The sequence below is a fragment of the Euphorbia lathyris genome, chromosome 1 (assembly GCF_963576675.1).
Source record: "Euphorbia lathyris chromosome 1, ddEupLath1.1, whole genome shotgun sequence".
Classification (NCBI taxonomy): domain Eukaryota; kingdom Viridiplantae; phylum Streptophyta; class Magnoliopsida; order Malpighiales; family Euphorbiaceae; genus Euphorbia; species Euphorbia lathyris.
This window is the reverse complement of record NC_088910.1, coordinates 52,263,949-52,280,837: the sequence shown is the minus strand read 5'-3', so window position 1 is coordinate 52,280,837 and position 16,889 is coordinate 52,263,949. Positions and strand designations below refer to the sequence as shown.

At 35.3% G+C, this 16,889-nt stretch overlaps 1 protein-coding gene across 1 annotated transcript; it reads left to right on the top strand.

The window, feature by feature from the left end:
* Positions 1–6,413: 6,413 nt before the first annotated feature.
* On the top strand, positions 6,414–16,872 carry LOC136232734 (uncharacterized). The gene is made up of 8 exons (XM_066022115.1): positions 6,414–6,956; positions 7,652–9,277; positions 10,350–12,161; positions 13,050–14,132; positions 14,922–15,026; positions 15,192–15,281; positions 15,680–15,790; positions 15,886–16,872. Exons 1-8 carry the CDS (start codon positions 6,897–6,899, stop codon positions 16,417–16,419), a joined length of 5,421 nt encoding a protein of 1,806 aa, XP_065878187.1. The 5' UTR covers positions 6,414–6,896; the 3' UTR covers positions 16,420–16,872.
* Positions 16,873–16,889: the final 17 nt, after the last annotated feature.

The following is a 16,889-nucleotide window of genomic DNA, read 5'->3' as shown; positions in this document are numbered from 1 at the left end:
GAAACGCCAAGGGAAAAGGCAAAGTTAATCCTGCCCACCAAGCCCAAGTCAACAGAAAGAAATAGACTAGTCATTAGAACTTGACTTGTAGTATTTGGTTTTGGCGTTTTCTATTTTTGTATGATGACTAACCATCTATCTATTTTAAACATCTTTCTCTTTTATTTAAACTGACTTATCTACATATGATGCTTACTTAAATGTGCTATATGCTGAACTATCTTAATTGAACAAACAATGGAAAGGAACATGCATAAAACTCTTAATACACATTTACTATGATACATGAATACACTTTGCTCTGACACATAAATTCATAGATATAATCTCTCTGATACCTAAAACTGACCGTGTATCAAACTGAGTAAACACATGTTCCAACATATTGACCTCTTCTGAAAACTGATCTAGGCTCATCTGAATTAGATCTTAGAAGGTCTAGAAATTGAACTTAGTCAGTAAAAGCATGCCTTGATTTTTTCTCAATTAAATCTTGGAAGGTTTAGAGTTAAATTGAGTCAAACAGATGCAACCCTTACGGGGGAGTAATTGCAGAAGAACGAAAGACAATTCAATTATGGGGAATTTCAAAACTGAGTTCCATAATTAAAAATTTTGCCAACATCAAAATGGGGGAGTTTGTTGAAACACCTTTCCAACATGATTTTGATTTGACAAAATTATTTAAGTTAATCCATGATTAAGACAATTAAATTTAAGTGCTTTGATTTAATTGTACTAATGCGTTTGTTCAATGTTGAGTATAAAAATACTTATAAGACAGAACATAGTCAGCATTACAACATAGCGCGGGCTGAGTAAAGAATAACTCAATACGAAAGAAGGAAAGTCTTCTTCAGAACCGAAGCTTACAAATGAAGCTGATCACAGAAGCTGAGTGAAAAGCAACTCAGCATAAAAGAAGAGAAGTCTTCTTCGGAACTATATCTTGCAGAACGAAGCTGGCCGTGGAAGCTGAGTGAAAGACAACTCAGTATCGGAATTGGCGACAATCAAAGACAACGGCTATCAAAGTCATGCTGAATGATTTTAAGACAACACTAATGATCCGTTTGCTAAAAGACAAGATCCGACAGTGATCTGCACCAATTCAGAAGCTTTGGAATTATGCATGGATACAGTTTTGAGACGCATTGGTCAAATGTCCGCTGGCTAAATGACGAAAACTGCACTAGAAGACAAACCTGCGAGAAAAAGACAAGCCTGGCGCCTGCGGAATTCAGATGACAGGATTGGCCTACAAATCTGAAGCTGACTAGAACAATGTCGGAAGAAAGAGCCGTTTGAATTCAACGGATAGATCCTAATTCAAATGATTGTGTCTTCAGATTTCAACTATAAAAGGACAAGTACACTTCTTGGATCCTTGGCTGAAATATAAGAGAAAAAGAGCATACATACAAAGCACATCAAAACAAGAAAAAGATCTTACACCAAAATTCTATCTCTGTGTAAAAGCTAGATTGATTTTGTAATCATCTAAAGTGTTCTTTATCTGAAAAAGAACAAGTTTGTATCAATTGTAAAATTGAGAGAGTTGTGCTGAGTACTCGGTTTTAAGTACTCAGCGGTAAAGAAATCTAGGTGTTCGGTTATAGCACTTAGTAGGAGTTGAGTAGATGAATAGAGAAAGGTACTCTTGCATATTCAACTGCCTTGTAAACGGTTTGTGATCTACCTTTAAAGAGCTCAGTATTGGATTGAAAAAGCCCGGAGGGATTCTGGGGACTGGACGTAGGCGGAGAGGCCGAACCAGGATAAGTCGTGCTGAGTAATTTCTAACTCTCTCTCAATATATATATGTATGTGTTGCTTGTTATATTTACTCAGTATATAAATTGTTTAAGCTGACACTGAGTAAATCAGAGTGCTGAGTTGGAAGCTGACCACAAAAGTGTCATTTCCCAACTCGCAAGTAAAACATTTCTAGTTAATATCTGACTAAAGCCGTTTTACGCATCACTCGGTCGTGCTGACCAAAACTGAGTTGTGAAACTCAAAGAATTATATTAAGTCAGCATAATTAAAACGAAAAAGTTATATTAGTTCCTAATCCCCCCCCCCCTTGGAACTAATTACACGGGACCAACAATTTCTACATAGGAAAAACGGGTAGTTCATACTACCGGTCCATAGACTGGACCGTATGGGCTACCCGTTTAGTGCAAATTCAACGGAAAAAAAATTCGTTTCAAGTTAAATTCGTTAAATTTCAGATTATTGGTAAATACGAAACTTAGATGTTCAAGTATTTTTCCTTGTTTTGGAGGCATGATTTTTCTTCGTTTTGTTTTTCGGGGTTGAGAGAATTTCACTTTTTTGAATGAAAAATGAAAATGGCAAAAATGTCAAACAGGAGGCGACGGTAAGTAAAATAGAAGCGACGTATAGCAAATCCCTGAAAATGATGAGATGTAATTAATGACCTTCTTTTGGTTATAGGGCTTGGCACAATTCGGTCCAGTTCACATATTCAAGAATCTCCAGGATTGGATTGAACTTCAAAGATTCCTAAAAATGAATCTCCAGGATTGGATTGAAAATTTCGATCCGGGAGATTCAGGGATTCGGTTCCGGTCCAATCCAGTACAGTTATTTGACGAGTTAAATAATAAAATACCTATGCTTTTTACCAAAAATAAATTAAAAACATAATTTACAAGATAATAAATATATAAAATTCTTAATAAAAAATAAATAACATGTGTTCACAATACCTAATATTAATTTCAACCTAAATAAAGTAATGGTGAACCGAATTGCTAAAGAACAAATGGGTAACTTAGTTTCAAGATTAACAATTTTAATGTCTTAATACACGCAAATCTTAAGAAATGCACAACTTAAGCTAAACAGCAACAAATTAAAGTACAATAGCAGAAAAAACTTGACCAGATTCTAACGAGTTAAAATTCAATAACAGAAATCAAAATTCGACTAAAGTCAAACACTATCAAATTAATTGATCTATTTTGATTGTCATGTGTACACAAATTTTAGGATCTAACCAACAACTAAAAGAAATAGTAGGAGAAACAATACCTGAAATTGAAATTGCAAACAATTAGATTTCACTTTAGAAAGGACATTTAGGAGATGATGTCAGAACTAGGATTCTGGTGAACTAGGATTTTAGAATAGGAAGAAAAAAGAATGAGAATAGATAGAATAGAGAGAAAAATATAGAAGAAGCAAAAAGAAAGATTTCATTAACCAATTGCATAATCAATTAGTACCAGCTGATTTTCTTAAATAGGAAATGAGACAAGGAAAGTACAATTGGCCTAACAAATCATCGCCCTAATAATTCTATCATACCTTAAATAAGAATAGAAAATATAACCTACCTTAAATCACCCTAATAATTCTAACATACCTTAAATAAGAATAGGAAATACAACCTACCTTAAATAAAAATAGGAAATACAACACTTCACTAAAGAGGAAAAAATAAAACTTTATATAAAATATAATTTTAATATGATAAAACTTCAGTTCTTGCAATCCATTTCGGTCTAGTCCAATCCAATTCGGGTATCAGTCCAGTTCTGGATAATTTTGGTCTAGTTCTTTGATAAAAAGTCAACAGTATAGTTCTTTGAAAAAAGTCATCAATTCGGTCCAATTCTAGATCTTTTTACTCTGATATTCAGTCCAATCCAGTTTCTCCAAGATCCGCGTCCAACCCTAATGCAAATATCAAGCCTTGGGGATTACTCAAAAGGACTTGCTTTTTCGATATGGCAGAGATATGAAGTCTGACCTTTTGTTGGTCATATGTATATGTATTGCTTTCATTTTTATAATACATTCAGAAATTTATTTGAACTAATGTAAACAGATTATGAGCATTAGTTTCCAATTAATTTAAAATCATTGATATACAAAATTCCATGTTAATTGAGTATGTAAAGTTCATTATTCAGGTAAAAATCAGAAACTCATTCGAATAAGAAAGTAAAGAACCACATTTAATTAAAAAAATGTCATATAAACAACAATAGGAATACACCAAAAGAAATGAATCTGTCATCTGAAAATAAATCCATTGACATTATTGATTAAGACATATGCCATCTGAAACAAGCTACAATGACTGAAATTATTATTCAAACTGTCATCGCAGTTACCAATAGGCCAATTCCTAAATATATATTGACATTTTTAATTAATAAGATGTCATTCAATGGTCATATAGGTGACGATAATCATAAATAAGCTGTCATCATAACCTGAGTAATGTAACAGCCTATTATTAGGCTTATGTCATGTGACATTCATTTACATGACAAAATCCAACTGTCGTATAAAGATCCATCAAACGTTAGCGAACCCCGTAACAGTTTTATTTCTTGCGAGATGACGGTTTTGAACCGTCGTCTGAAGGGCTTATCAACGTAGTGCATCCTTGTATCAACAGGGTGAATCTATGATTTTCTAATCCCTATCGTTCGATCTGTAATACGCTAAATTTTCATTGAATCCGTATATAACCAAGGCAATGAAATCGTTCGTCGTTGATGGATTAGCAAATAATTTGACTTTCACTATAAAAATATCTCAGAAATGGAGCTTTTCTCTCATGATGTAATTCTCATTCAAGTTATTGGAGTTCAAATACACCAAACCAGTGGGGGAAGTAGGGAAAGTAGACAATGAAGGAAGCTCAATTTTAGCTATGGTTAAGGGATTCAAGAGGAAAATCGATGGACTTAGAGAGAATCAACCATTAATTTTGTTCGAGAATGAAGTTTTTAGAAAGAAGAGATTGAAAGCTTTTAGAGAGAGAGAGAGAAGACTTAAAGAGAGAAAAAGAAAGATATTGAGAGGATTTCGAGAAAATGAAGGAGATAAGGGTATTTTAGTAATTCCATAAAGAGTGGATCCCACTTTTTTAAATGGGTAGGATAAAAAATGCTGAGGTAGCGCGTTGCCCAGGAGTTGACCAGTCATTTTTACATGATGTGCACCATAGTGTGAGGTCACCTATAAGGTTGCACATTTTAGTGTGACAAAATGAAGGTTGTACATCAAAATGTGATATAGTGCAAATATTGTAAACCACGTATGCAATTTACCCGTGAATATTGGTTAGTGCAACTCAACCCTAGCTGGAATTTGGGCTTTGTACTTTGGTGTTTTGACTTGGAAAAAATGGTACATACATGTGGTTTTTGAGCTTAATTCCCAAATTGTTGTTTCTCTTATGAATAGCTCCATTCGAGATCAAGGTTGGGAGGTGCGTTTTGTGCAAGATTGTAAAAAACGCTAACCGCTAGTCGGGCGGATAAGACCCTTGGAGATTAATCGGAGATTAGTCAGAGATTAATTGAGAATTAATCAGATTTGTATTTTTGTATTTTCTTATATAAATATAATTAAAATATGTATTATACTATATACAAATAATAATATAAAATATTTTCATATAAAAAAATATATAATTTGTAATGTATACATCTTTAAAAACATATGAAAAAATATTTCAATAACAATATCATTGAAACAAGTAAAAGTTAATGTTCATAAGTAATATAATTAAGCGAAAACTATGAAACAATGTCTTTAAAGTTACAACCTTATATCATAGAACAAGTAGAGAATATAATTAAACAAAAATATCAAAAATTAATAAACACAATTCACCAAAACCACGAGACAATGTTCAAAAGTGAATTATAATAAAACAAAAAAATCAAAATAATAATAATAATACATAAACGTTTTTCATTTTGATTGTTGTCCAGGAAGACCCTAAGCAGCACCGGCCCTGGGCATCGGACAGGAGTGCAGCTGTGTCTAGGATCCAGGGCCAAAAGGAGCCCAAATGTTTTTTTTACTATATATATGTTATTTTTTTTTATTATGAATATAGTTATAGTACTCATTTAGGCCTAAAATCGATCAAAATAATATGATATTTTAGGTTTAAAATTATACCAAATTTCTATTTTAAACGTACATTTTTTTTTAATTAAGACTCCTATCTCTTGTTTCGTCTCGGTCCATAAAATGTCAGAACCACCCTAGCCATAAGAGGCCAAAAAAACGACCAGATAAAAAAAAAAAGTCTAAGGATCAAAATGGATTCTCAATCTTTAAGCACCTAGGCGGAGGTTAGATCTTATTCTTGAATACTGGTTTTGTACATACTTATCAGAAGGGTAATATAACTGTTGATCGGTACTATTAATTTGGATCATAATGAGTTTAGTGTGATTCGTAGCGGACTATGAATATTTTTTTAAAGATAGTTTCGGATTTTTTAAAGGAATGATTTTATTTATTTTATTTGTTTTCTAGGCTTTTGCCTTCCTTGTGTTATAAAAAATATATTTAATTTTTAGTCTTACAAAAAAATCGTAACTTTTTTACCACCTTCTTCCTCCCATCAGTATAAAAACTAAAATTTGCTCTGTTCCCAAAAGAAAAGCTAGCATTCTTCTGTTCCCTCCTTTCTCGTCTTCTCTCAAAACTAAAAAAACCCTAAATAAACCATTTTCTTTCATGATTTCTCATCTATCTATCTGTAATCCCGACGCTTAATCGAGAATCTTATTATTGTACTTAAACCTCTGAGCTGCATTTTCTTTAATTTGACTAATAATTTTTTCCAATTTACTGAAATCAAAATCCAGTCTTTCTACCTGATTCTCCTATCTTTCCACCTCCACTATCCTCAGTTCATCACCGTTCCATTTCTTTTTGTTCCTCTGATTGTGTATGATTAATCAATTTCGCATTTTGTTGTACGAATTGAGAGAATTGAAGTGCTCCTTCTGTAAATTAGGAGCATTTATGAGAAATCTAATCGTTTTTGTTTCTAGATTTATGTTTTCCTTTTCTTCTTAGTGGAAACATTTGAGGGCGTGGCGATGGAGGGCACTGGAGAGGCAGTGGATGATCAGAACTCAGGATGGCTTCAAGTGAAAAAGGTGATGCTATCTATGATTCAGTTTTCAGGGCTCCAATTATTTTATGTCCCTTACTGTCGTGTATTGAATGCGAGCTTATGATTCAACCTCATTGATTAGTTTCCCAAATAAAAGAAAACAAAAATTCTGGTTCTGGGTGATGTGCTTTGTTGTGTTCTCAGATATTTTTTCTTTTTGTATACCTGTCTGTTTGAAAGGAAATAAAAAATTGCACTTAGATAAAGACTTAAGAAATTTGCAATATATTTTTTTTAAGCTTAGTTGTGAGTGTCTTGTTTGGTAGTCTGTTAATGGAGTTGTGTATTTGAAGTACTAGTCACTTACTGGTATTTTAGAGTAAGTCCTCTGAGGCTCTGAGAGCTAATTATTCAGTTGAATGTCTGTTTTCATTCTGGTTAGTGCTGCATGTGCTTAGTGATCCTGCACCCAGCCAGTAGACGAATTAGTGGTTTTGCTCTTTTTGTTTAATGATAACGGTTCTTGCATTTTCTTGTTATTGGGCATTTGATGTTCATTTCTTCTATCTTTGAAAGTTCGTTGTTGTTTTTTAAATGTAATTTACATATTTTCTGTTATGATTGTAGTACCTCCTTGTTTGAGGATCTATATACCATGGTGTTATAGCATTTTTGACAGGATGTAGCTTGTTCAAATTAACAAGGGTTTTGATTTTCTTCTTAAAAAATTTCCTCCAGAAGCATAGAAGTACAGCCAAGTATTCAGCACAGAGTTTGTCTGGAGGATATTCAGGAAAAAACGGTTCTGGTTATCTGCCTCCTCAGCACTCGTTGAATGAAAAAAATGTAACTTTGCGTGGTAAGTGCAGATCCCAGCTTCCCAAGAGAGGAGCAAATCTATCCATACGTGGCCGTAATGATGTTGATAATTCTGCTTCAGTGTCAAATGGGGATGGAAAGGGTGTGTCATGCCCTTATTCTTCAGCAAATAAAGAAGATATTAAGTTGTCACAACTGCTCGTTACTAGTTCCAGTGCTCAAGGTGGTGATACACATACATGTAAAATATCAGATATTAACAAGTCTGATTTGGTTCCCAAAATCAAATGGGGTGATTTAGAGGATGATGTTTTGGTACTCCATAATGAAAATGCATCTCGAGCTGATCTCAGATTCTGTAATACTGGAGATACTAATTTAATGGCTAGGAACTCTGGAGTTTCTTCTTGCACTGCCCTTCAAGAAACAGAATTACTTGCAACATCAGTGGATGCAGATAACTTTCCTGCTCAGAATATTGCACTGGCTAACAGCGAAGATATAATTGGAGTGAATTGTGAAGAGGTGGAAATTTCTTCGATGGATATGGAAATGCCATTAACAAATGGCAAAGCGGTTGCTCCAAATGAAATTTCAAACTGGGAGGAAATCCACAATGAACATATTATACCTGCAGATGGTAATTTAAGTTCTGCTTGTAAATTAGCTGAGACTGGGATGGTATTGAAACTTCAGGTGCCTTTTGTTGCGCCTGAGGTAAATGATTCAGGATTTGACTTACCTAGTACTAGTAGGAATTCATCAGTGACTCCACATGACAGCAAGTCATTTCTCAATGAAAAGGGCGAACCTGAAATTTCTAGGGAGGCTAGCATAGAGGTGAAACTTCAGTTGCCTGTTGTATCTTCAGCAAATGAATCAGAATATTCTACATTACCAGTTACAAATGGGAAGTCTGGAACAGTGGTGATGCCCCTGGGTGGCGTATCACTTCTACCTGAAAAGATGGATCCTGAAATTTCTAGAGATTCTAGGGTTGTATTGAAACTAGAGTTGCCTGTTATACCAGAGGTGAATGAGTTACAAATTTCTGAAGTATCAGTTACACGTGTAGACTCATGTCCTGCAGAATCAGTTTCCCAGGATAGCAAGTCAATTACAAGTGAAAAGTGGGAACCTGAAATTTCTAGACATGCCACATTAGGAGTGTCTGCTGAAGACTTAGGAGGTCCAATTGATAAAACAATAAATAAAGAAATGTCAAAAGCCCAGACTATTAGTCCTCTTGAAGAAGTTGATGCTGGTGAAAGCAAAGAAAGGTTCAGAGAACGACTTTGGTGCTTTTTGTTTGAGAATCTTAACAGGGCTGTTGATGAACTTTACCTTCTCTGTGAGCTGGAATGCGATGTGGAGCAAATGAAAGAGGCCATTCTTGTTCTTGAAGAGGCTGGATCTGATTTTAAAGAACTGACTACTCGAGTGCAGGAGTTTGAGAATGTGAAAAGGTCCTCTTCTCACTTAGCTGATGGAATTCCTATCCCTTTAAAGTCTGACCATCGCAGGCCACATGCTCTCTCATGGGAGGTAACTGCTTTTCTCTTCTTTCCTTATGATTTTTTTTTTCTATTTCCAATTCTTAATGACTTCCTGTAAAGGAAAAGATGGAGGGAGGGTATATTCAAAAAGACTTTGACAGAAACAAGTCAATATTAAATAAAACAATAATTTTCCAAAACTGCAATTTATATAGTTCTATTTTCTGTGACTAAAGAAAAATTTTCTTTGGCAGTTCCTTTGTAGTTTTTAGTTATATAATACCGTTATATTCTTCTACTTTTGATCTTGGGGGAATGCGGAAGCACAATGGTAATATGGCATCATTTTGACCAGAAGGTCATGGGCTTGAGTCATGAAAAGGGTTTCTCTATCACTGAGCGTGTTCTTGTCTCAATAAATGAATGACCATCCCCATATCCTCCAAAATACTGTGCATCGAGGATGCCCCTTTAATGTGTCAGACCTTGTCTAAGATGACAAGTTTTCAACATTTGATACATGAATTTTGTACTTGTTCCTAAATTACTAAGAAAACATAAACGAAGAATGCAGTTTCTTGTGATTTTAGTAAAATGTTTGTCAACAAAAAAAAAAAAAAGGAACTGAAAGTGTGTAAGAAAAGGTGCATCAGTTAATACTAAAACAGATTCTTAGATACACGATATTCGAATATACTTCAATCGTTTCTGAACTTTTATTCTTCAATCATCTTATCTTGTCTTTGAGTGGGTATCAGTTGTGTTCAATATCTAATGTAATTAAAATTATATAAAAACACGAAACATGAATAAGCATGTCTGTTTGCAATTGCACATAATGAAAATTCTATGACGAATCAATAAGAAAGTCTACTTTAAGGTTTAATGTGTCATAAGAACTCTTCTGATTGCTTCTGCTCATTTCATTCACTTTTCACTAAAAAAAGAAAAAAATGTGCAGATAAGACAATTTGATCATTTGTATAGATGAATCGCTCCCTATCTTATGATTTATGAATGCAATTATTAGTATTTCTGATACCTGTCCTAAAATTGTGTTGTTTTAAATAGATTTCTTGTATGAAAGATGAAAATAACAGGTGATTTCTTCCTCAGTGCAGGTTCGGAGAATGACTACTTCACCTCACAGAGCAGAGATTCTCTCGTCATCTCTTGAGGCTTTTAAGAAAATTCAAGTAGAACGAGCTAACATGCTTACAGCTAATAACAGAAAGCCCGTGGTTCTCAAGTCTTCTGATCACCAGCAGGTGTTTGGTGATAGTATAAGGAAGTCAGCAGCAAAAAGTGATACAACACGCAGTGGTAGAGATTGTGCAATAAAATCAAGAAGACAAAGCGGAAATTCAGATCCAACTCAAAGTAGCTTAATTGGTGAGAAGCGGAATGTTGAAATAGGCAGGTCCAACAAAGTGAACTTTTCAACAAATAATCGTGACCAACCTCATAACTTGCCCTCGTCGGATATCCATGTATCTCGGTTTCCTTCTAGGGATAATTCTGCTGCTGCTGGGGCTGGAAAGAACAGAATAGAATCAGAGCCAGATAAGCTACCGCATAAGAAAGATAAAACATTTGCAGAAGCTACTATTGAGAAAAATTTAAAATCTGCAGACCCCCCTCAGAAGCAGATTCCTTTTTATGAAAAGGATAAAGACAAGAGGAATTCATCTTCATGGAAATCAATGGATGCATGGAAGGAGAAGAGGAACTGGGAGGACATACTGTCATCTCCTTTCCGTGTCTCATCCCGTGTATCACATTCACCTGGTATGAGCAGAAGAAGTGCTGAGCGTGCACGCACTCTGCATGACAAACTAATGTCCCCTGAGAAGAAAAAGAAAACTGCTCTGGATTTGAAAAAAGAAGCAGAAGAAAAGCATGCACGGGCTATGAGGATCAGAGGTGAGTTGGAGAATGAAAGAGTTCAAAAACTTCAGCGAACCTCTGAAAAATTAAATCGTGTAAATGAGTGGCAGGCAGTCCGTACTTTGAAGTTACGAGAGGGAATGTATGCTCGACAACAGCGTAGTGAATCTCGTCATGAAGCTTTTCTAGCTCAAGTTGCGAGGAGGGCTGGTGATGAAAGCAGTAAAGTTAATGAGGTTCGCTTCATCACCTCCTTGAATGAAGAAAATAAAAAGCTTATATTGCGCCAGAAACTTCAAGACTCCGAGTTGAGGAGAGCTGAGAAACTTCAAGTGATAAAAACAAAACAGAAAGAGGATATGGCCAGAGAAGAAGCTGCATTAGAACGAAGAAAACTCATTGAAGCTGAGAAGTTGCAGCGGCTTGCTGAGACACAGCGAAAAAAGGAAGAGGCTCAAGTTAGAAGAGAAGAAGAACGCAAAGCATCGAGTGCAGCCCGTGAAGCAAGGGCAATTGAACAGCTTCGAAGGAGGGAGGAACGAGCCAAAGCTCAGCAAGAGGAGGCTGAACTGTTGGCACAGAAGTTAGCTGAGAGACTTAGTGAAAGTGAACAACGTCGCAAGTTTTACTTGGAACAAATACGGGAGAGAGCATCTATGGATTTCAGGGATCAGTCTTCACCTTTATTGCGACGATCTACATACAAGGAAGGTCAAGGCCGATCCATACCAACTAATAATGGTGAAGTGAATCAAGAAAATGGTATTGCAGGTGTAGGAGGTTCTGCTCTTTCAACAGAAATGAGTAGCTCATTGCAACATTCACTAAAGCGACGAATCAAGAAGATTCGACAGAGACTTATGGCTTTGAAGTATGGATTTTCAGATCCTCCAGTTGGTTCTGAAAATGTCGGCATTGGATATAGAACTGCAATTGCAACTGCGAGAGCAAAACTTGGGAGGTGGCTTCAAGAACTTCAAAGACTTAGACAAGCAAGAAAAGAAGGGGCTGCAAGCATTGGCCTAATAACTGCTGAAATGATCAAGGTACATGTTTTGTTCCTTTCACTCTCACATCAAGTTCCTTTGCACTCTATATGAAGTGGAAATGAACAATAATTATCAAGTACATAGATAAACACATATAATTTGTGACTAGACAGCTGAGGATTTGATGCTCAAGGCTAAGACTGCACCAAGCTCCTTTTCAAGAAAAATGATTTTAAAGCTTTGTTTTTATAACGGTTGTACACTGATATCTGTCTTAGTTTTCTTTCAAGATCTTTTAAATGCCATAATCTAATCTTGGAGTATGAACAGTGCCGTCGTGGGGTACAAATTCAGAGAATATGTTTCTGAGAGTTGCAAATTGCATGGCTAGTTCAGAGGTGTCTTACTTGTGAAGAATCGTCAAACGTTTACTGCTTTTGTGTTACATATTTACATTATATTGAGAGTACTATATGTACCCTTATTGTTCTAGTTTTTTTAACATTTTAAGGGTGGTAGTAATAAGATTCTTACAATGGGATATGTTATAGAATAAGTCAATGTAATAAATGTAAGCATGCCTAATGCTGCTATCACGACAGCTAGATGTCTGCTGGTAGGGTCTAGTGGGGCTGCTATGTTTGCTTAATTGTAAACTTAGGGAGAACCTTGTATAAATATGTGTATTCATCTTAAGTTTAATATATCAATGTAGTCTCTTAATCTACATAGTATCCCATGTATTCCTAGTGTGTTACAACTTACATGGTTTCTTACAGGATACAAGATAAAATTTGTATTATATGGAGTATCCATACTGAAACTTTTTATGATAATGGTTGCTCAACTCCTGGTTTCTAGTATTATATGATTCCTCATCTTTTTGTATTGAGAACTTTGTTTCATATGTAATTTGCTGCATCTTAAAATTCTTTCATGATTCAGTTTTTGGAGGGAAAGGACCTGGAGCTTCAGGCTTCTCGACAAGCTGGTCTACTTGATTTCATTGCTTCTGCACTGCCTGCTTCTCATACATCAAAACCCGAAGCTTGCCAAGTTACTATACACCTTCTAAAACTTTCGAGAGTACTCCTATCTGCACCTGCCAACCAAAGTTATTTTCTTTCTCAAAATCTTTTACCCCCAATGATCCCCATGCTATCTACAGCGCTTGAAAACTATATAAAGATTGCTGCGTCTTTAAATGTACCTGGGACCAACTTGCCATCAAGTAAAACATCACTAGAAATTCTTGAGTCAATCTCTGAAGTGCTGGATAATTTTTTGTGGATTATTGCAACTGTTATGGGCCACACTAGTTCTGATGAACGAGAAATCCAAATGCGAGATGGCTTGCTGGAGCTGTTGATTGCTTACCAGGTTGTTCACCGACTGCGGGATCTTTTTGCTCTTTATGACAGACCTCAAGTGGAAGGATCACCATTTCCTTCTTCTATTCTCCTAAGTATACATCTTTTGGTGGTTTTAACATGCAGGCACCAAAGTAACAGCTCCATCAATTGGGAATTTTCTCCAATAGAAACAGTGGTAGAATCTGAAATTCCAGAAGCCAAAGTGGCAGAAAGTGCAGATTTTGTGTATTTCTCTCATAATACAACTTGTGAAGATGGTAGACCTCAGGCATCGTTAAATGGTGCTACTGTTATGTCCCCTCTAGATGTATCAGAGGATAAACCGTTACAGGATACATGCAATGTGACTAACATTGATGAGTCATTACCCATCAGAAAAGATGGTGAAAAGAAGCCAACTCATAATTTATTAGAGTTGAATGATGCTGATATCAGCTTGAGGGATGTTTCAGATGAATCTCAGAATCCCCTGATGGAGAAGGATAAAAATCACCAAGCCAATGTGGGCAAAACTCAAAAGAACAATAACATATTGAGCATGAAGCAACCCTTAGCTTTTCTTCTTTCTGCTATATCTGAAACTGGACTAGTCAGCCTTCCTTCTCTGCTGACAGCTGTACTGTTGCAGGCGAATAATAGATTGTCCTCTGAGCAGGTAAATGTTTGTGGCTTCTAATTAGTCTGATACATACTGTTTCTATTTTTTAGGTGATTATTTGAGTTCTATTGAGACTTGAGAAGTTTGCATATGTGTATTCCCATTAGTTAATTTGTTCTCTTATTTGTCAGTTCAGCTAATTTAATGCCTGAGGTAGATGCTATTCTAATTGTCATATTTTTCTTACGCATGAAATATATGGTGCTATTTTTATTCTTAGTTTAATCATTCTTTATTGCTATTTATTATATGTTCTCTTTTATGATTACAGTTTAGTCTCATGTGCAATTTCTTATGCATTATGCATTTTTTAAAATGTATGCAACGGATCCATGTTTCTATAGCAATTTGTTGACAGTGGTTCTATAATTCAGACCTCGTTCCTCTTTCAGGATGGCAATATCAATGATAGACGCTTATGTCTCTCTTTTATAATTTTTCCATAGGCCTGCAAGTTTTCATCTTGCGTTTTTGGGTCATTGGTGATAATTCTGAGTAAGAGCTGCTTGTGAATAATTTTGTAGTATGGAGGACTTGAGTTGAGTGCAACCAATCATATTAAATTTAAAACCAGTAAAAAGTAAAACCAAATGAATATGGCCCATACCAATTGTCACATCCTGAGTTCGGGAATATCTTGAAAGTTTATGTTGTTATGTTATCTTCTTCTTGAACTGTTCTTTTTTTTTTTTCTTTTTTTTTCTAATTTTTTCTTTTTTGTGATCTTGTGAAAACTCTATCAACCAATTAGAATTTTGCTAATTGCTGAATATTGCTTCTTTTCAGGGCTCATATGTTCTTCCATCTAATTTTGAAGAGGTGGCAACTGGGGTGCTCAAGGTTTTGAACAATTTGGCTCTTTTGGATATTACATTTTTGCAGGGAATGCTAGTGAGTAAATTTCGCTTATTATATTAATTTGTAGATAAAATAATGGTTTGCTTCTGAGTTCTAATTCTAAAACACGGCTTAAGAGGGATTCTTTGGTTGTTATAATGCACTTACTAAAATGTTTCCCTTAGTAATTGACCCCCTTATTTTTCAAATTGTTTGCAGGCAAGGCCGGACCTGAAAATGGAAATTTTCCATTTGATGAGTTTTCTTCTTTCTTATTGCACAGGCAAATGGAAAGTAGCTAGTGACCCGGTAAATTTTGTCCCTTCGTCTTATTTTTTCATGTGAACATACTGACATATCCATATAGCCTCCATTACCTTAAGATTTTAAAAGGCCATATAGCTTATTAATTTGATGCAGGATAACTATTTTGATAAAAATATAGTGAGAATGTTTAGAATCTTCTTGTAATTATGTCATTTCGCATATAAATTTAGTGAATCCAATATATAAATCCAAGGCGCAAGCCTTTTGTATGGACATTCTGCATTGAAGAATCTTAAAGAAATTGCTTTGGTAAAACATTAAGATAAATTATTGGGTTAAAAGTAATAATGATGTATTTTGGTGATTCTATTGTACAATCTATATATGAAGTGTCATTTCTGGAACAGTTACAGAAAGCTAACTTTTCCAATTCTTGTCAGGTTGGGTTACTTCTTCTTGAATCTCTATTGCTTCTTAGTAATTTTGCTTTGTTCCACCTAGAAAATCAAGCTGTGCTTCGGTGGGGAAAGAGTCCTACTATACTCCACAAGGTCCGTGGAAATTAACTTTTTATTATTATTATCAATATGATTTTTATCTGTCAAGGTTTAAAGTAAAAATCTGATTGTATATCCGGAAAAAACAGGTTTGCGATCTGCCATTTGTGTTCTTCAGTGATCCTGAGCTGATGCCTGTTTGTGGTGGATTGCTTGTTGCTGCCTGTTATGGGTGTAAGCAGAACAAGTCTGTGGTTTTGCAAGAATTGAGTATGGATATGCTACTTTCCTTGTTAATGTCCTGCAGAAATGCTCTTTTGTCTGTTCGAATTAATCCATCTTCAGAGAATTTGCTAACTGAAGATTCTGGTGAAAGCAATCAGCAGAGTTTTGAACCTAAAAAATCTTTTGCGGAGACTCTATCAAGATCTAATCGTTGCAGCATCAGAAGTACAAGAGTTTCTTTGGGGAGAGGGAGCTTTTCAGGATATGGCATCAAAGGTAGCAAAATAAGAAGCCAAAAAGATTGCAAAGCATCCAAAATGGGTGAAGAAATGGCTTTGAAGCACAACCAACTAGCTCCTGAAACTTCTATGATGCTGCATTGTAGATTCCCTAGTAGCTTCATTGACAGAGCAGAGCAGTTCTTTTCAGCAGAGGTTACAAATGCAGGTGAAGTTTAATTTAACTATGGAAAAGCTCTCTGCTGCTTCAATGCAGACGAAATTTTCAAGCGGAACAATGGCTCTGAAATTCGCCTGAGGGTTCTGTCTGAATAGCTGCAGAGGGTCATAACCAGGAAAGTAGCTAATATACTGATGAGACAATAGTTCAGCTGTGGTTAAGAGATGATAATTTTAGTTCTAACGGGAGGCATCAATCTGAGATGACTGCAGTAAAAATATTATATTACACATTTCGAAAGGCCAACACTTGATGAAGTTAAATCTGAGTTCTTCAATAATCATATTGTTACACAAAACTCCAAAATTTAAGAAGCACAGGTGTTCAAAGAGCACCAGGATACTTATTGTACAGATGTTTTACTGATGTTGGCATATACTTGCAAAGTATCATCTAGGTTTTACTATCAACTTTCAATGTTTAATCAGAGAAAATTGCAAATATTTTCATCATTCTGCATGCTAATGGG